A 21791-nucleotide genomic window follows, 5' to 3' on the forward strand; every position below is an offset into this window, starting at 1 on the left:
GAATGCTCTTTGACTTAATAAAATGCAAACCTCAAATATTTGCAAAGTAAATGAAATACTTTTATTGAAAAATGTTGAGTACATTATACCGCTTGTAGCACTACATACCTTGTGAGGAGTTGGTAGCTTAACATAAGCTACCTTTTTCATCTTGCTCGCTACCTGTGAGCTGCCGCTTGTAGCGCTACATCACTTGCCTTATGAGGAGTTGGTAGCTTAACATAAGCTACCTTTTTTTGTCCCATCGTAACGGTGTTTGCTATCGCCCTTAGTGCCGCCTGCAACCTTTCTATTTCTTTGAGGGTAGCTGTACACCAAGGTTGATTGAAGTGATCAATAGCACGGCTTTTCACACTGCAAAGATTTCAGGACGAGTTATTGGAGTAACCATGGGTACTAAAGGAAGACAAGCAAGCCGTAAAGGGAAAGGGCTGTGAGTGTGATAATGGGATCTATTGTAAGAAATGGGAGGACTACTCCATCCAATAGACATTCCTTTAGGGAAATGGAAGAGTATCTCCATGGACATTTATGATTGGATTACCTAGAACACAGTGGGGGCACAACCCTGTCTGGGTGATACTGGATAAATTAACCAAGATGGCTAGATTTATTCAAACCAAATTTGATGTTAAAACTCTAGAATTGGTTAGATTATTTATAGAAAATTTCTATCGACTTTATGGTTTACTAGAGATAGAAAGTTTAATAGCCATTTTTGGAGAGTTGCTTTTGAGGTTGGAAACCAAACTAAGCATGAGCACAACTAAGCATCCTCAAACAGATGGTCAAACTGGAAAGGGTTAATCAAATCCTAGAAGATATGCTATGAGATGTTAGTAAATGACAAACTAATTGGGAACAGTACTTACCTATAGTAGAGTTTTCTATAAAAATGCCAAGCACTCTTCCACTAGATATAGTCCATTTATGGTAAGCACTCTTCCCAATTAGTAAACGACAAACTTATTGGGAAGAGTACTTACCTGTAGTAAAATTTTTGTATAAAAGTGCCAAGCACTCTTCCACTAGATATAGTCCATTTATGGTAGTGTATGGGTTTCAGCCTAGAGCTCCTTATGGAGTAGGACAACAAAATGAAAGAGTTCTGGCAGCTAAAGACCTTTTAGAAGATATGAATGAAATGATTAAACTTGCTAAAGATAGTATTAAAAAGGCTCAAGATAGAGCAAAAACATATATTGATTTGCATATAAGGCCTCTTACCTTTGAGAAAGGGGAGCAAGTCTCTTTAAAAGTTTTTGAAAATTTTGAAGCCAAACCGAGGGGACCATGTCCAAAATTATCACCAAGCTATTGTGGACCCTACACAATACTGAAGAAAGCTGCAGATATGGATTAAAAACTGAAATTACTAGAACAAGTGACATACATCTAGTATTCCACGTTAGCAAACTAAAAAAGAAGTTGGATCAATTTGATAATCTTATTCAAGATGACCAGATAGTGGAACTCATAGATATTCAATCTCTTCCACATGAACTAGAGAAAATACTAGACACTAGAGAAAGGAGAACTAGAAACAAAATCTATAAAGAGTGTCTAGTTAAGTGGAAAGATTGTCTTGAAGAGAGTTCAACATGGGAGCGAGTAAGCACTCTCCAAAAAAGATTACCCAACTTTAGGATTTCCCCTTCCAATGAAATTTTTGAGGAAATAAATTCTTCTTAAGGGGGAAGGAATATGACATATCCTATAAGTAGGTGGTCGCCACACTCGCAATGGAGCTTAGGGGTTGTGACCTAGGTGAGAGCCGCCTCTTATTTTTCATAAGGGTCAAGATGTCAAACCGTGTCAAACCATGCCATTAAAAAAAAGGGACTTTACCATGAAGATTAGCAGCACCCTCACTAGTCCACAAGATAGGGGAGCAACGGTAGCTCTGTGTGTGTGTGTGTGTGTGTTTTCCTATAGCAAGCCATGCTTTGCCAGAGCTTGCTTTGCCATAGCTTCGTAGACCAGCTTCTTATAACGGTCCTAGCCTCCCTCGCCACTAGCCTTGCCATGGCCACTAGTGACATTGCTAGTGGTCTCTCCCCCTTTTTCTGCAAACTCGCCCCCCGCATTCCAAGGCTCCATGTTACAAAAATGCTTTTTTAATCCCCACACTAACCGTCTTTCCCACCACTCGCTTACTGACTCCCTTCACCATTCTAAAAAGAGCTCCTTCTTTCACCACTTCTCTCTTGCATGCCCTCCACATTAAAAAGCTTTCCTTAGACTCATCTTACACCCACTCGTAGAACTTTGATCCCACACCAAAGCTTAACCCCCCCCCCCCCCCCCCCCCCCCCCCCAAATTGAGCAAGCGGCCATCACATGGCCGACCCTCCACCTTGTGCAAGCCTTCGAGCGTTGTTGATGCCAAGAAAATTCACTTAACTCCTCTTTAGTTGTCATTCCTTGGTTGTCTTTGGCTACCAACCCAACATCAAACTCCATGTTTTAAGAGTTAATCAATCCATGATTGAAGGAAAATCACATGGCCACCCAACCTTTTGCCGCATCGTAAAGTAATTTAACCATTCTTGGTGCGGATGGCTCCATGGCCACAAACACATCATAGTCAATCTGGCATACCACATTGGCTCCATGGCCACAAACACATCATAGTCAATCTGGCATACCACATTGGGAAAATCATGGCCTCTACGAGCATATGCTTGCTTCTATACACCGCTTCTACTACCCATATGCTTGCTTCTATACAACTGCTTTCTGCCTGTTTGAGGGCTGACCATGTTTGGCTGCACCCTCATTTCCCACTCCCTAGTTAACATTTTTTAGGTATAATAAGATTGTATAAGAGAAAATGATATATATATATATATATAGCAATTGTATAATGAGTCTGCATAAGAAAAAGGTGATATATAGTTTCTATATAAATAGTATAGAGGTAGAGAGAGAAAATAATATGTTGCATCATCCTCCAGGGACAAATGGAAAGCTAGAGGCTGCTCCCCCAAGCATGGTGTAGCCTCCAGTTGGATAAAAAACAAAGCAACCTGCCTGCCATAGGTCATGACGGCTTGGGTCAAATTGTTATCTTCAACCTCTTCAAGGGAGAGTTTGTTGGATTGCTTGATCACCAAACCCTGAACACCAACCTTCTCTACCTACACTTCAAATTATTCTCCTACTACAATATCACTTTCTAAGCAAGAAACAAAATCAACTTTTACCTCATTTCTTGGCAGGTCGACAATAGACATATCTAGTGACATATGGCTAGCTTCCTCTTCTTCAATTGTTCGGGTTTCACCACTTGGTTCTACAAAGCATGGTGTCAAATCTCCTTCTTCAAGACCAATCACCACTTCTAGAATACTCTAAGGCTCTTCAAAATGCTTGATAGGGCAAGGTTTCCCAATCCCCTTGCTATCCTCTACTTGTAGTTCTTTTACCATCAACTTGCCACCTTCTTGAACCTTACCTTGTGGGATTCCCATATCCTCGTCTTTTTCTTCAACTAGCTCAGTTGTCGCTAGGTCAAGCTTGATTTACTGCTCTGCACTTTGGCCTTTAAAACTTGCTACAACCTGGTCTTCATGGAGTCTACATGTGTGGCTACATTTGGCACAACTTCAAGGCATGCTTCCTCATTGAAGGAACTATCTCTATCTTCTTGTATGATTGCATGACGAGAAACATAAGGTAGGGAATATGCAGCTTGTCTTACCCCTTGATCATCTATAAACGATGCACCTCTTCCTACTTGTGTTAACTTTGGCTGTTTTGTGCATGGCACAATAGCATACTCTTCAAGATTGAGAAACCCTAACTCCAATTTTTGATTTACTTTCTTGCTCTTGATCTTTGCAGGCAACGTCGCATCAACATAACTCTGTGGGTCCCATACTCCACCTTCTCTCTTACTTTTGGGTGCAAACACACCATGAATCTCTCGAACTTTAAAGCAGCTAGGTAGCAGTAGCTAGTTGCCTCCAAATATCTTTAGGCCTGTCTAAAACCACATCAAATTCTTCACACACATCTTGCTTCAATACCTTGAAATTTTCATCCACCTCAAGCAAAATCCTTGAAGTCTTGGATAAACCGAGCTTGAACCACCTTCCATGACTGTCAATTGGGAACTTCCAACCCCTCAAACCAAGCTTTGGCTTTCCCTCACATCATCAACAACACAACCCTCAACTTGGCTTCGTTGATCACCATCCGCATCGACAACATCCAGAGCTCCACATCTGACGTCTTGATCTTTAGCATCTTGTTCACTTGAGAATACTAACCTGAATTTGGCACCATGTTAGTGGACCATGCGAAGGCTTTGAGAAATCAATGTGCTCTGCAGTGGGGCACCACAAGATGGAAGGGGGGAATGGAAACACACCCAACACACACACATTTGCCTCTCTTAAAGAGATCAATAAGGGGATGTTACCAAGGAATCATAAGAAGTTTGAAGAGAATACCTTTTGTTTAATTCTCATGTGACCATTTAAGCACGAGAACTTGAATTAATTTAAGACTTTTAGAAGGATTGTAACAAGAGAAAAGGATGCCATTCTTACATTTGTCAAACAAAACTGTGATAGAAAAGAAGGGAGGACAGACTCAAGAATTTGAATAGATCCTCCATTACATGGTCATACAAACAAGAATCACAAGATGGACACATGTTAGGTCTTTCTTCCATCAAAATTCCTTGATGAGAAATGGCCCAACTAATCTCTCTAGTATGAGGATAGAAGAAAAATGGATCCCTAAGGGGCAAACCAAAATTTGGATACAAGTATATCCTAGAAGAGGGGATAAATTGTGCCATAAAAAATAACCTTTCTGAGAAGGTGGGGTTAGGTGTTCTTATTACACAATAACATTAAGGGCCAAAACCCAAATCTTTAGTAACCATAAAAATTTGAATGTTTTGTGAAACTGATTTGGATCCCAGAAGGTCACCCTTGTTATATTCAACCAAATACAATTTGACAAAAGAACCTTGCTTTGGTAAGAGTAGATGTTTAATTACTCTCTAGGAATTCCCTTTTGAGAGCTTTGTCTGTGTTTTGCAAAGTGCAAAATGATTGAAGATAAGATCAAATCATGTTTCCATGATGCCATCAAACAAGAGCAAGGAAAATAAGAAAGGGATTGGGCTACAAAAAGATAAAAGTTTCAAAGAAGTTTAAGGCTATCTAAAGAGGGAGCTGATATGTCATAACTTATATAGAAAAAATGATAGATTATTGATGCAACCAAATCTAAATGAATCTATTTATATATATAAAAGAGAGGTAGCTTGCTAGAGAAGCTTGAGCACCTTTTTTTTTACAGTCATGAGATGAGGACAACTCTTTCTTTTTGTTTGGGAAGTTTGTAAGGTCCCTTGCGTACTCCCGTACACTACCAAATCGAGGGTCACCTCTCGGTGCATTTTTTTTTAAGCCACCAAAATTATCTAGTAGCTTTGCATCTTTTGATCCTAGAAGAGTGTGGGAAACTCCTCTTCTGGAAGTGACACAACTTAGAACAATTGGTAGCCACAAGGATGTCATGAGGCTAGTCTTGCAACCTAGATCTACACTAGCATATTTACTTGAGGCTCGAGAGGCTAGCCTTGCATCCTAGTGCTACACTAGCATATGTAGATGAAGCTTGAACTTTAGTTCTTCAAGCCTAAAGGTGCTATTCTATGCCCTTGGTAGCCACAAGGATGTCATGAGGCTAACCTTGCATGCTAGTTCTATACTAGCATAGGCAGTGTTTGAGCCTAAAGGTGTTAGTCTAGCCCTTGATAGCCAAGAGGATGTCAAAATGCTAGCCTTGCATGCTAGTGTTATACTAGCATATACAGGTGAGGCTTGAACTTAAGTTTGAGCCTAAAGGTGTTTCTCTATGCCCTTGGTAATAGCCTCAAGGATGTCATGAGGGTAGCCTTGCACAATAGTGCTACATTAGTATAGGCACGCAAGGCTCGAACTTAAGTTTGAGCCTCTTGCTATTGGAAGCCACAAGGATGTCATGAGGCTAGCCTTGAATCCTTGTGCTACACTAGCATATGTAAGTTCAAGCCTAGAGTTATTATTCTCTACCCTTGGTATCCACAAGGATGTCATTGGGTAAAAGCATGTTAATATGACATGCTTTTTGTGCTAGTCATCATAGAATATTCAAATTAGCACATCTAAAAACAATTGGACACATAGTAAAATTTTCAAAAATAATATCAAAATTTGTTAGAGATTATATGCTACAGACAAGAGCGTAGAGAGCCCTGCAAAATACCGAAAACAATATACTACAAGCCATAAAACGGACAAATCTCCATACTTGGCAAATCCACGAGCATATAATGGACGCTATACGCGAACAGAGAGAGATAAAGAGCGGAAGAGAGCGAAAGAACATGCCCAGGCGCACCTCCAAGAGCGGAGTGCTACGCCTGGCATGGCGAGAGAGAAGAGGGGAGAGGAGAGAAGAAGTACACATGCGCTGGGTGCAATCTCCCCCCGTGCAAGAGTGACCATTTCCCTCTTGCACGTATTTGTTTTATAGATTTCTTGAATGGTCAAATTGAGTACAAACTGGCCGGCCGGTCATAAATGGCCAAAGCTCATAAAAGAGCACTTGAATAATAAAATGTACAATGTATATACTTTCATTCGCATAGGCCTAGCTCGGTCCCAGGCTTTTCCACCTGTCAGTTGCAACAATTAATAAAATATCAATTCCATAACATACTTCTTCGTTGGAAAGAAACTGTCCTCAGTTGCGAAGATAGAAATCTGCAAATAACACTTGTCAAAAACAATGATTAGAAATCTGTATCAAATAGTAACAAAATTCATAAATTTAGACAATATTGCTTATGCCTGCCGTCATCCACATACTACCTATTCTAGTGTCCCATACCACTAGAATAAGCAGTATATGTCATATCCTGGTGAATGAGGATATCATTGGTCACACTCATCATTAATCTCATAATGTCAAGTCTCATCATATAAACACTGCCATAATAATCACCAGATACCAAATTCCAATCCAATTCCAATTCCACAATATAAGTCCAAATCCAAATTACTTTCATTATGTACCCGGGTAACAAAATCATACAAGTTGCAGTGGTGGCCAGCCACTGCAGCATGATTTTGTGATTGGTGTTGCCTAAATCGACGAATCTACACCAATAAGACGTGCTGCCTAAATCGGCGAATCTGCACAAATGCTGCCTAAATCGGCGGATCTGCATTTTGTATAAGTTTAAAAATCATGAATCTGCAATTGATCAATGTGCTACCTAAATTGGCGAATCTGCACTACGATGAGCATTTACACACTGCCTAGACCGGCGAATCTGTGTGCTTGTGACCAATGGACTAGACAAGAAATAAAAAAAATAAGTATATTTACTACATTGTCGACATCACAATGCAGTATATCACCAAAGGATTTACAAATGGTTGTGCACTATCCCAGAGCACCTTAGGTCGCATGAGTAGCTGCATAGCTTACTGACAAGGCATCTCAACACAATTATCTCACAAAAATTTCTTTGAATTCAATTAGAGGGCATAATCTTCGCAGTGTTGGAGTATTCACCTTAAATATAATGTAGAGAAAAAGAGGAGTGACATAGTCAAGGTACATACCAACAGGATCCAGAGTGGCTACTTTATTATGCGTGTCAAGAAAGTTGTATTGTCTCTTGGAATGGTATCAGTAAACATAACTAGGAGCTTGGCACAATCTTGTATGACAGAGTTAGTATAATCAAGCAGGAGTTAGTAAGGTTTAGGTGAGTATAGATATTGGATCAATAACAGAGTAGGGGGTATCATAAACTCGATAAAATATAGTGCGAAGATGAGTATGAAAGCCGTAAGAATGAATTTGAAAATAAAAGATGACTTATCTGACGTCCTCGCATTATGGTCTGCATCGATTTTTGTGAATCTTTAAATGAGTTAGAGAAAAGTAACAAAAACAAGTGAAGATTATGACAAAAATCATTTGATTGAAGTCAAGCAAGAAACATAATTTTAATTTCCTGTAAATTACGGTAAACCGAATAAAGGTATGGGGGTTGAGCAGTGCTATTGTACATTAAATCATGATGAGCCATTTGAAGAGGAGAGAAACCCATAAAATCTTCACAATTTGGTAAGTCCTACAAATTTTAAGTCCCCAATGAAGAATGCAGGACATTTGACAACCGCGGTTGATTGAAGGAATCGCAAAAAGAGCATGCTATATAGCTGTGTCGCAATTAGATGAAGGTGCGAAAAGGGATCACCGAGCAAGCTGGCAGTAGTAGTATGAGCATAGCATATTTTGTACCAGCTTGTGCTAATTAAAACATTAACCAATTGAAAGTAAATGCTAAAAACATTGCTAGGTATCGCAAGGGATTTAAAATATTGTGCTACGTACCGAAAAAAGATAATGCAAATCATGCCATAAAAATCCACAGATTATAAGTAAAATAAAATCTCTGCAAATAGCGTGATGGAATCTATTGAAGATATTAGAATTATATAAACCTAAGTCTTATGATCACTTTATGAAGCTTGATTGTGGTCGTCTCCAACATATCATTTCGTAGTTGTGTTGCAAATACTTTCTGCCCGAATTAGTGTTGTTACCCACCGTAAATTTGTACTATTCATCAATATCTAGTCACATTGTAATCGTTGATGGGGCATATCCTCACTGTAATTCTGGGGGGGGGGGGGGGGGGGGGGGGAAGACTCTGTCGTGGAGATGCTAGACGCAGTAGATGAGGGGGAAAAAGCGAGAAATGAAATGAAATAGACTGTTACATGAAACGGCTTTAAAGGCCAAAATTATATTGTGAGTCAAAATTAATGTAATCAATGTGAATCTAATTCAATGTGATCTGTGTACTAAAAATAAAATGAGGTAAAATGAAAGGCTAAAATCAAAACCCTAAATGCAAAAAATCGTTAACATCATTGTCGATTTTCATGGGTGCTTGACAGTAGGCGTTTATCTGTGAAAGCTTCCTCAATGTTCGCCGAAGAGCTGCCTCAATGTCCGTCGTGATAAGGAATCATAGTGGCAGGCCGACTAAAGATAAAGGAATGAAATGAAATGTCATATTAAACGTCTTCCAAAGGCCAAAATTAAAGATAGGCCAAATGGATACAATCCATGTAAATGTAACAATCTAATCCAATGCCTGGGTACATATGAAAATAAAGTGAAGGAAATAAAAATTAATGAAAAGGTGTCGGCAGCATCGTCAATACCCGCCTCTGTAAGTAGGCATACTGGGACGGGGGGAGAACGAGAGAGAGAGGTGTAAGGCGTGCTATTGGTTGGAGTTGTCTTCTGGCTTCTTGCCTCTTGACAACGCCAATATCTACTGCTGCTTACCATCTACAACACCCGCTTATCCCCACTAGGCTGCCATGCACGCCATGAGCAACTACTTCACTCCGTAGAACGAGCTGAAGCTGCCACCTACCTCAAGGTGTTGGAGCATGGGTGAAGCACGCTCAAGGTTTGGCCGGTCATCTAATAGTACCAATGCGCTGGCTAGTGGTCAAGGATGTCGCTGAGCGATGCACGGCCTTCTGGAAACTAAGGGTAAGGATGAGTGTGGACACACACTAGGCTCTGCAGTTGATCATCTGCATGCGAGGGCAGCTTGTAGGGTAGAGAGGTAGTTGTAGAGCGTCAGTTTGGCCGGGGTGTGATTTACTGTAGCTGCAGCCATCAATTCATCAAGTGTAGCTCTTAGTAATGCATGGGGTACTACTGTGCTTGCCCATGGAAAGGAGAAACTGATATTGAGTGAAAAGATCACAAGGATGCTTTTAGAGGCGGGATCACCTCGTAAGAAGCTGGATCTTGAAGACACAATCATCAATTGGGAAGATCTTCAGCTTTGATAATGGTTGAAGTAACCTGCGTCACTTGGTGGGAGTCTGTTGCTGCATATTTGAATGAACTTCCAAAAGTTGGTAGGAATGAGGTGACCATTTCTCCTTGGTGGAGGTATCGGAACAGGGGCTGGCGGCTCACCTCTATACATGGCACCTGCTCGAACGTAAGGCATGCCATATCTTTCCAACCACAACTTGTGAGCTAGAATAGAGCTCGTCTCCAGCCTACTCCCAGGTGTTCTATCTCCGATAGAGTCGTCATAAGGTAATAACCTATCTAAAATTCTCTCCATGTCGTCAGTGTAAGCTTGCACATTGAGGTGGTGTTCGAGAAGCTACTATTGTATGCAGTATGGACACGCTAGAGTCGGTGAGGTGGTTAGGCAGCGTCAACTCTGCATGGATCATAGTGGAGGTTGATAGGGGAGGATTTGTGGCGGTTGTGTAGAGAGAGTGTCAAGACATCTATTGGAAAAGTGGGCGTTCAATAATCTTGGTCGCCATTATACGGTGCTTATGATTCTTACGTTGTTGCTCATCACATGCAAACACAATTTGTGTTTCCAGTTCATTGCGTGAGCTCTTGCTGCCGCATGCGAAAAGGAGAGTTCACTGGTTGGGGATGGATTAACTGCAGCCGCCTGTGCATGCCAAAAGGAAGGTGAATGTAGTGCGTAGGTGTGAGAGTGGTGGATGCTTGTTGGCAAAGCTGCAGTTATTTTGCTGCATGGCCATCAAAAAGATGGTGGTTGTGACTACGAGTGAAAAAGGGACCAGCCGTGGGTGCAGCGAGGGTTGGTTGTTGGCCATGCAAGAGAGCGTTCAATTGGCTATAGGCGCCTGTGTGTGTGGCATGGGATTAAACAGAAGGTGGTGCCCACACAGCTGTGTGCTTACATGTATTTAACCACAGCTTCAGCATGGCCGGCAGAGAGAGGGAGTCGGGTGGCTATCGACGAGAGAGAGAGAAAGAGAGAGAGAGAGAGAGAGAGAGAGAGAGAGAGAGAGAGAGAGAGAGAGAGAGAGAGAGAGAGAGAGAGAGAGAGAGAGAGTGACTGTTGTGGTTGGTGTTGCTCTGCATGGGAATAAACCAAAGGTTGAGAAGGCGCGAAATGGGCAGAAAACTACGAGAGGGCTATCCGTGATCTGTGCGAAAGAGAGAGAGAGAGAGAGAGTGCACTATGGATCTCCATGGTACACACCATAGAGGACTGTAGTGTGTCCGAAGACGGCTACTTGCATGCTAGCCTCGCTTTGTGGGCATGCAATGGTCTCTGTTGTGTGAGCACTGGAAGTTAAGTTGGTGCCATAGTTCTTGTCTCATGAGCCTCCTCAACGCTCCGCCTTCCTTGTGCGCTTAATGCTTTTCTATGAAGGCAAGTTGCCAAGCTTCGCACGCCACTGAAATTGCAACAAAGAATATATTTCAAAGTTTGCAATTCGTGTTTCCCACCTCTTTCCCACGATGGTGTGCACCCAAGTGTGGCAAATAGGTTATCTATTGGGGCTTGAGTCGAGAATTAGTGTGCAGGTCTACGAGCTCTCTTAGAGGCACCCATTGCTATCTCAATTCCCTCGATCTTCTTGAATAATTGGTTATGAATGCAAAACTCATCAAACAAATTTTAGACACCTCTCTTGATATCTTCATCTGATGTAAAAACTTCGACTCTACTTCTTCTTCGTCATTTGAGTTGATTGTTTCTCTGATGCATGAAGCTTTTCTTATTCTTCGTTCCATGCTAATTTGTATTAATTAAACTCCTAATCAAACTAATCTTATTTTAATTGAATCACATAACCATTTTATGCACAATCATGTTAAACATTATGCTAATAAAAGAAGTAAAGTAAACAAACTTAGCTGTGGGACGTGATTCATCACCATGCTCATCGTGAGCATGTTTCTAGCATTGCCAAGAGCGTTTTTGCAGGCTCTGATACCACTGCTACAGACGGGAGCATAGAGAGCCCTGCAAAATACCGAAAACAATATACTGCAAGCCATAAAACGAACAAATCCATACCTGGCAAATCCACGAGCATATAATTGACGCTATACGCGAACAGAGAGAGATAAAGAGCGGAAGAGAGCGAAAGAACATGCCCAGGCGCACCTCCGAGAGCGGAGTGCTACGCCTGGCATGCCGAGAGAGAAGAGGGGAGAGGAGAGAAGAAGTACACATGCGCTGGGTGCAATCTCCCCCCGTGCAAGAGTGACAATTTCCCTCTTGCACGTATTTGTTTTATAGATTTCTTGAATGGTCAAATTGTGTACAAACTGGCCGGCCGGTCATAAATGGCCAAAGCTCATAAAAGAGCACTTGAATAATAAAATGTACAATGTATATACTTTCATTCGCATAGGCCTGGCTCGGTCCCAGGATTTTCCACCTGTCAGCTGCAACAATTAATAAAATATCAATTCCATAACATTATACATTTGGATTCCTTGTTTCAAGAGCTTTCTATTGATATATCATGCGTCATGGATCTTAGAGAGCTACCTTGTGTTATTGTTGTACAAGTTAGCATATGTTAAATTTGTGCTATTTAGCACTGTCTATAAAAACTTAAAGCATGTCACATTAACATGATTTCACCCCATAAGACTACTCTTGCACCCTAGTGCTACAACAACATATTCAAGCGAGGCTCAAATGTAAGTTCAAGTCGAGCATAACAATGTTGTTCTATGTCCTTTGTAGCCAAAAGGATGTCATGACACTCCTATTGCCCTTGGTAGCCACATACAAGTGAGGCCCAAGCTTAAGTTCAATCCTAAAGCAGAAGTGTCAAGCATATGCTAGTATCCAAATGAGCTTAAGAGGCTTGCCTCGTAGGCTGTTACTACACAATCATAAGGAGGTAAGGCTTGAAATTTAAGGTTAAGTCTCAACCTTTTGCTACCTACAAGGAGCTCAAATGGAGTAACTTGAGGTGAGGCACAGACTTAAGTTTGATCCTAAAGGTTACGTGTGAAGCACTTGCATGAGGCAACTCTATCATGCTACAATATCCACAATAAGCTCATGAGGCTAGACTAGAGTGACTATCATATGCTAGTAATCCAACATCATTAGAAGGTGCGATTGAAGCTACATTAGTTCATTGTTTTGGTTTCTCAACAAGGACACAAGTTACCAAGACCAAAAGCAAAGAATCTATGTCAAGTGGCATTGGCATACACAGTACCCAACCAAGTTTATGTCATCGGAGTCTGTACATGTAGAGGTAGAGTGGGTATGCTCCCTAGAGACACATGCACACATGATGGACATGGAGTTTTTTGGATATCTCATGCTAGAGGCTGATGAGTTGGTGCCAGGATGCATAGTTGCACCTATGGGTGAGAGGGATGTAGCCATCCCCGTGTCAAACGATAACACATCCATACATGATGAGTAGTCTTGATGATGCAGTGCATACAAATAGCGTAGGAGAGACTAGGACAATTAAATTTGCACACATTTTGTTAGCTTTTGGGCATCTCATGTACAACCTACTAGTGTCGAGGCCCAACCTAGCAGCTGTAGTGGGAGCATTTGCAACAGGCATTGTCAGTCGTACAGTGATTGACACTAGCATGATGCATCGTGGAGCGTTGTAGACCATACGGAGTTGTCTATGGGATTTGCATGCAGGCTCTAGCATAGATGTGCATGCTTGCCTATCATTAGAGCCAGAGCATGTAGATCGACTGAGTCTCTCACCCGTTTTGTTGTACATACTGGTAGTTTAGCTAGTAGGTCCCACTCTTGACGCATCGCCTTTAAGTGGGAGATTGTTGGGGTAAAGGCATTGCACCTTTTGCCTGAGATTGGACGTCTGGTGTTCGGACACCCACTGAGTGTACATACCTTATTTTTCATATATCAAAGAATAAGGGGCTCCTCTCATTCTAGAAGTGGCTCCACCCACATACCAATGAGTTCTTGCTTCTCCCCTTCCTTGCACACATGCATCTACACGAGTGCACTCACAAAAGCATGGATAAGACGAGAAGCTCAACCTAGATATCTAATCCTTATCTTCTTCATATGAGTGAATTTCTATAAACTCTCTTCATTTCAAACTGGTATACCCTATTATTTCCATGCAAGCCTGTGTCCTCTTTTCCAATCAAATCTAATGATGAAAGACCTTTCTAAGTGGTTAAAGTGCAATTTTGCCTGGCATAATACTTACAAATGACTGATGTATAAGCTCCACGTACCTAAAAAGTCACGTTTCTCCCTTTTAATCAGGTGAGGTGCTAAATAATCAAAGCTTGGTTCTTCCATTTTGCTTTTGTGGTTTTAGGTGTTAAGTCAGAACTGCTACGTTTTTATTCTTGTTAAGTATGCCCACAGTTAAGTTCCTATAGGGTTAGGGATACTTTTTTGTTTGTGAGAGCATGTGATTTTTTTGATGCAATTTGTTGTTCGATTCAAGTGTTGCGATTGCACATTGCTCCTGGTGACAATATTTTGTAGTGATTAGTATCAGTCCACGTTAGTCAAGTATAAGCCTTTATAGCATTGTAGTGATCATGAACAAGTGAGTCACATATGTTGTAAGGAGGGGGACTACCGCTTACCTTTCTCTTTACAAATTCTTTCAACATCATGTTTTTCACTTTTGTGTTTTGGATGTGCTAAACATGAAAAGGTTGTTGATGTGCCATTAAAAATCTCCCTTCTATTTTATTGCACCCATATAGAGGACTATCCAGGTATCCAATATTTTCATAACGATATTACTATTTTTCAAATTTATCCCGATTTTGGGTTGGAAGAGACATTCATGATTGATGCATGCAGTTAACTAGAGGTGGCATCTTGGGTAGCGACTATTCTCGTGGCCGGCCTTCAAGGCCCCGATTTTGGGTTGGAAGAGACATTCATGATTGATGCATGCAGTTAACTAGAGGTGGCATCTTGGGTAGCGACTATTCTCGTGGCCGGCCTTCAAGGCCCCGATTTTTGAGGATGAAAGGAAAAAGACCGACCCTCCCCCCCTGTCACTAATTGACACCCTCATTTTTTTAGAGGGGATCTACGACTAAAAATCGGTGTCGCTTTTCGGCGAAGATCAGAGCTGTTCATCCCGAATGTGAACTTGATGTAAACTAGATGTAAACTCTAAAAAATGTGAACTCGTTGTGAACTTGCATGTAAACTCGAAGTAAACTTAGTGTGAACTGAGATTGTGACGGGCAGCTAGGACTACATAATATAATGCTATCATCCTCCATGCCTTTCAAAACGCGCGCGATGGTGTAGTGGTAAAGCAATAGCATTGGGAGTGGGAGGTTGCAAGGTCAACTCCCACCACCCACCCTTCTTTTTTCCTCCATATGAATCGAACAGCCCACAATGAACAATCATCTGGGACCGTAGATCCCCTCTTAAAAATGAGGGTGTCAAATAGAGACGTGGCTCCCCCCCCCCCCCCCCCACAAACTAGCGATGTTGCTAGTGCAAAGGGCTCTAAGTATGCAAGAGAGAGAAAGCTCCAGAGCAGGCTAGGAGGTAGTTAAAGGACCAAGGCCCAGCTAAAGGGGTAAGCTCCAAGTCAAAGGGAAACTTTCAGGGGAGAGTTCCAGGGTGGGCGGACACCACAAAGGGTCAAAATCCCAAGTGAGCCAAAGAGGGTGAGCAGATTTAAAAGAGTTTAGGGGCAAGTCAACAATCGATCAAAGCTAAAGGAGGGTTTCCAAGGTGAGAGAGGGAAAATATAAAATTAAATAAATAAATAAAAGTGCCAGGGGCACTAGTGACATCACTAGTGCACCCCCCTTTAAAGTCAAGAATAGAGAGCAGATGAAATGGGGGGCAGGGAAAACGATGCGAGAGAAACACCATGGAAGCGTTACCATGCTCATAATATACAACTCGACAACAACAAATGGTGCACCCACATGGTCGTCGAGAAAGAAAACACACACTTGGAGCTTTGGAGGCACACACCTCTGCCCAAAAAACCCACCCAAGAACTCACACACCCACCCTCTATGGCTCTCTGCATGCTCCCAAAGACCTCTCGGGCAAAATCCTCTAGGCAAAAAGCCTACTGGGAAAAAAGCATAAAAAATGTACAAATTTTGGCTTATATAGGGGTCCTATTTCAATTTGGGCATCTGGCCTTTGATTGGTCCACTTTGCATCTTGATTTGGCAACTTCAAAGGGTATTTCTTCTGCTTGTGTGTGCGATGCCGATGCGAATGTGTGTGGACCCCGGGCCCCTTTTTTGTGTGAAAAATGGAAGTGAGAGTGTGGTTTCATGTGCAAAAGTGGTGTGTGGCTCAAAGAAAGCTGGGAAATGCATGTGGCTAGCTATGATGAGCACGTTTGTGTGTCGGTGTGTGTGCAAGCAGTGCCCTGCTAGTGTGTGTTGAGAGTTTTGAAGGTGAATTCTAGTGGATTGGAGTGTTGTCTATGCCCTAAGATATAGAGGCAATCTTCTTTTGTTCTAGGTGTGTTCCCCCATTCCCCCTCTCCATCTTTTCGTGCCCCCACGAAGGAGCACACCGATTTCTCCCCGATTTTAGTTCGTGATTCAACATGTGGCAGAGTGCTGGTCCCATTTTCCATGGTGATGAAGATGCATACAAATGGTTGGCGGATTTCAAACTGTTTATGCTGTCATTGCGATTGTGGAGTGATGACGAAAAGGTGCAGAGAGTGCCATTGATGCTGGGAGGTAAAGCAAAGGCATGGTTCGATGGTCTAGAAGCTGCAAATAAGCAAGATTGGGTTGGTTTTTGAGGGTAGTTTCTGTGCTGATTTTGTAAAATGGTGTGGACTAATGAAGCGGATGCAAAGATCAAGGGGCTATGTCAAGAAGTAATAGAAAGTTTTGATGATTTTGTCAATAAGTTCGAAGCAACCTGGAAGGATTTGGTTGCTGTCACCGGAGTGGTTAGTGCAGATTGTTTCAAGCTGGAGAAGTTCCTAGCTTGTCTGTATCCTTGTGTTTGAGAAAAGGTCAATTATAAAGAGCCAAGAAGCTACGCCGAGGCTGTGAGAGTTGCCAAGTAAAGAGCAAGAAAGTGAAGAGAAAATTGGAGTTAGTTTGGTTAAAGCCTAAAGATTATGTGCCTGTGGCGACAACCAGTTGTTCAATGGACCAATCAAGGATGGTGCCAAATATGCGAAGGGGGGAGCTTGTTGAGGTAAAGCCTTTAATCAATTATTCTCCTTGGGAGTGGCCTATTCGTGAGATACCTATGCCAATTGTGGACGAGCTCTTCAATGGAGACGAGCCTTTTGTTAAGGAGAGCCTGTGCACATAGGAGTTGGTGGTTGCCAAGTGCCCAATGCAACTTGAGGAAATAGGGACTGTTTTGTGGAGTGCTTGTACAAAAAGGTAACAGAAGTTGTGAGTGAGGTTGTGAGTGCCCAGAGGCTTGGAGTTGGATGACGAAAGTGGGCAAGATGATGGTCAAACCCTTGTGGAGTGAAGAGAAGATAAAGATGCTGGTACCGAGTCCACTTATGGTGATGATGGTGAGAGCACATCTCTAGCTTTTACAGGACAAGTAAAGAGGGTAGCCTTGATGATGGATCCACATTCTATGGCAAGGAGATGGATGCCGAGGAGCCTGTGCTGGTAAAGGTAAAGATACCTTGTTATATGCATAAAGTTGTGGTGGTAGCCACTATAAATGAAGACCAAGTAAGAGTGTCAGAGTTGGGGAATGAAGATATGCAGGTGAGGGTGTTGTGTGACACCATGTTGATGAAGATGCTCATGAAGGGAGCTTTGTGATGGTTGTATGGCAGGTACATTAAGGGTTTCTTGAGAGAGCTGCTTTGGCTATGGAAAAAGGACAGGTCGTAGGAATGGATCGGCAAGAGATGTTGGTGGATCCATATAATCTATTTGCTTGGATGGTCTCGAGGATGCCACATGTATGGAGTGCAAGGAAGATCCAATGCAGATGGGTGATGCCTTGGATACATGTTCTTTTGGGTAGGTATTCTTGGATGGTGAGGATGATTGGGGGTTTGATGACCCATTGAGTGAGATGGATGAAGAGGCACATGTGCTCATTGGGAAAGCTTTCTAGCCCCCTCCACAGGTGGAGGTTCCTTTGGGAGAGCAATGGTCTGCTATTATGGTTGTGCCAACATAGGCTTCTATGGAGGAGTATGCGTATCAACCACAGTGCCCTTCACAAATTGTTCTACATGGTTGGGATATATGTTCGATGAAAGTGGTGGTATGTATGAGCATGATGGTATGCTCGGTGATGCTTTGTTTGAGATGGATAGTTTGCTTGTGGAAGCCTGTATAGCGAGGGAGGTATGCCAAGCGTAGGCTATATGGATAGTTGGATATGTAAGGGGGTACAACACTACAGAAAGATGTTGTTGGCGAGTGAAGATGATCAATGTCAAGTGTTTGATCCGGAAGATGATAGAAGATAAAGCAAGCGGTTGGGCAACCCGCTTGAGAAAGGGCGATGGGTAGCAAGTGAAAGCTTTTGTACATATGGTAGGTGCTTCGTGGTGTACAAAGTGCTTTTTTAGAGGTGCAACTTTTAGTTAAATAAGCCTGTTTGTGGTTGAACATAAAGATGGCACAACCAAAGTTGGTTTATGCAGGGAAGTGCTCTATGCCAAGTTGTGGGTGCTAGCAGATGCATGACAAAGGGTTAAGGCAGGTGCAAAAGACCTGGGCAAGCAGGTGCTATTTGAAGTGTATGTCTAATGGGGTTTTTTGGGCCAAAAGGCCTCTAAAATGGAGCAATTGAGATGGCATGCCGGTCTTCTCGGTTCACTCATCAAAGCTCTAGAGGGAAAGTTATGGCTAGTTGAAAGTTTGTTGGGGGGTCGGGTCTGTGCCAATTTAACCGCATTGGAAGACGTGCCACCATGCATACTTTTGGCCTCGACCAAGTTGGAGAAGGTAGTATGCATAAGAGGAGTTGGTAGGAAGTGAAGCCTCTCCATTCAAAGTCTTGAGCGCCAAGTTACAGCTGGACAAAGTTGGGGGTAGTTGCCTGAGGAAAAGTACAAGATGCGGTTTTGGTGGCCTTAGTTTGCAGGCCCAAGGAAGTTGGAAAGCGGTGGGATTTGCACGACAAGGAGCCGACAAAATGGGGTTTTGGCCGGTCTTTGTAGCTTGGCAATTGGAGCCTTAGATAGAAAATGGAAGGAAGCGAAATAGGGCATCAAAAGAGGTTTTTTTAAAAGGTAATTTTGAAAAGATTTATGAGGTTGTGGGGTGAGAGGAGGGCCAGTCGATCCATTCATGCCATGTGGCGAGGTTAAAGCCCCACATGAGAAAGCACACTCAAACATTGAGGGGTATTTAGCCTAGAACACCCTCTCATTCATATCAAAGTTGGAGAGAGAGAGAAGGCTCTTACTATGTAAGCTATGGAGCTCTACCAAGGCTCTTACTATGTAAGCTATGGAGCTCTGCCACCATTGAGCGCCTGCACGCTTGCTTTGTGGGCATTCAGCCGGCGCTTTCGGCGGTTTTGGTAGCTCGAGGTGCAAACATCGATGGTGGGTGGAGCTGTGGTGGTTGGATGACGTGCGGCATGCTGACATGGAATCCTAGGTAATAACTAGTCCCGCTTCCATGGTGTTTCTCTTGCATCATTTTCCCTATCCCCCCTCTCTATTTCTTCTGCTTCTGTGTGCGGTGTTAGTGCGGATGCGTGTGTCCCCCGGACCTCTTTTGTGTGTGAAAAATGGAAGTGAGAGTGTGGATTCGTGTGCAACAACGGTGTGTGGCTTAAAGCGAGCTAGGAAATGCATGTGGCTAGCCGTGGTGAGCAGGTTTGCGCATCGATGTGTGTGCAAGCGGTGGACTTCTAGTACATGTATAGAGTTTTGAAGGTGAACTCTAGTGGATTGGGGTGCTATGTATGCCTTGGGCTATAGAGAGGCAATCTGCTTGTGTGTTGGGTGTGTTCCCCCATTCCCCCTCTCCAACACCATGGGGGAGCTAGGAAGGGACTCCCTACATCCAGAGCCTCGCATTGATGGCACGTCCTTCTACGCTCCCTTCTTACAAACCTAATCCCCTTCCATTGCAAAGCCCCACTCCGCTTCCATCACAGGGCCCCACGCCATTCCATTTGACTTTTGCTTCATCTGAGCATCATCGACAGTCCACAATTGCTTGACGACTTCTTCTGGCAGCGTGTGTCGACGTTCGTCATAGGGCAACAAGCACCATGAGAGGTGTAGTAGTGGGGAATCCTGTGGATTTGCATGTTTTGGTAGTGAGGGGAGGGGGGAGGGTGGGGCACGGAGTCCCTTATTTCAGAGCATGACGCCCTCGATGCAGAGGACAAGGATACTGACATTCACAAATATTTCACATGGTCTTTCCAGTGCTTGCATGTGAATGGGATTTGATAGGTACGCTAGCATGTGAGAGGAATTTTGAGAATTTAGAATGGCTGATACGTCTCTTGACCACGTCTGATCCATACTTAGTAGAGAGCGTTTCTCCCATTGCACAAGCCTACCCTTTTGACCAAGATGACTATAGGCGTCTAGTGACCTTCTTAGTAAACATGGGCACCTATGATGAAGAAGAAAATTTACACGACTACACGGATGGCACATATGGTCTCATGGATGATGACTTTGTTTATCTCGACGACGAGGATAGGGGTTTAGCCTTAGGGTTTCCCCCCAACCTCTACAATATCCTATTCCCTTGACTCTCTAGGGGGAGTGCAAATAATTAGGTTAGGGTTCCTTATGTTTTTTGTTGTGTTCAATAAGTGTTGGTACCTTTTTTCACTAATGTGCCTCCTGGAGGTATTCCTTTTGTTTCCTAGAGTGTACAGGAGCGTGTTGCTATTGGTAGGATTTGGACCTTCATGGAATCTTTATCTCAACTCACTCTTCAAATCAAGCGCGACCATCGACACAAACAGGTGTTTCTTGTCCATTAGCATTGCCCCTTATCTTTTTTGCATCTATGATTGTCAGCTTTAATTGTGATTGGTAGCCTAATATTCACCGCATTTGCTTAGTATCAAACATTTAATTCAATGTAATTTTTTGTCATAATCACTTGTCTAGGTTTAAAAATCAAGCAGTCCGACAAACTAGTTTGACCAAGTTAGGTGTTAGAAATCTTCTCTTAATACCATGGGGATGCCTTCCTAATAATTAATGGTTACTTAGGTTCTTAATCCGATTTAGGCAGCATTGTGTGAAATGTACTAGGGCTTTCTAGTGGGCTTGACCCTATTGACCTTTAGCTTAAGTATTATAAAGGGAGTTCACTAGTGTGATGAGCCTGGGGAGGTGTATCAATGTTATATGACCCCCCAAAGTTACAAAATTAAAATGCTGAAAATGAACAAACAAAAAATCAAAGTGCCACACTGTAAAATCTTAAGCTGAAAGAGAAATCTCAGCTTGATTTGGTACTTCACTCACATGTATTGCCCATGGTACTAGAGCCCTAGGGGTTCCCAGTATGGGCGCTTTTACTTGAAAAGCAAAAAACCCAAGGCATACAAAATAAGCACACACATCAAAATTGAATCACTGTGAAAAGACTTTGGGGGGTCAAAGAAAAAGTAATCAGTCAAGCGATGATTTCATGAGAAATTCCTTTTATGGTAGCTTAACTACAAGGTCTTCTGGATATAGCCTCTAGTCAGCCCTCGAACATAAATACTTGGCTCTCACGATTAAACAACTTAATTGACCACAAGAAATTAAGAAGCTTACCCATGGTATTAATATTCGATCTCTAGTGCCTTTCGACCGTCAAATTAGCGACCCCAGACTTGTTTAATTTTTTACCTTTACATCTGTTTATGCATTTGATTACATTGCAATTTAATGTTCATTGCTGACAAATTGTTTGAAATTCTTTTACCAATCAATTTGTCTACCTAAAACTGCATATGCTTTTTAATCACT

At 42.4% G+C, this 21791-nt stretch overlaps 1 protein-coding gene across 1 annotated transcript; it reads left to right on the top strand.

The window, feature by feature from the left end:
- The first annotated feature begins 1045 nt into the window (after nt 1–1045).
- On the top strand, nt 1046–1692 carry LOC147425063 (uncharacterized). Its single transcript, XM_086500019.1, is given in 2 exon segments — nt 1046–1379; nt 1382–1692. Coding segments are annotated over 2 exon segments (645 nt in total).
- The last annotated feature ends 20099 nt before the right edge of the window (nt 1693–21791 follow it).

This window comes from Adiantum capillus-veneris, chromosome 25 (genome assembly GCF_014529385.1).
Source record: "Adiantum capillus-veneris isolate H3 chromosome 25, ASM1452938v2, whole genome shotgun sequence".
Classification (NCBI taxonomy): domain Eukaryota; kingdom Viridiplantae; phylum Streptophyta; class Polypodiopsida; order Polypodiales; family Pteridaceae; genus Adiantum; species Adiantum capillus-veneris.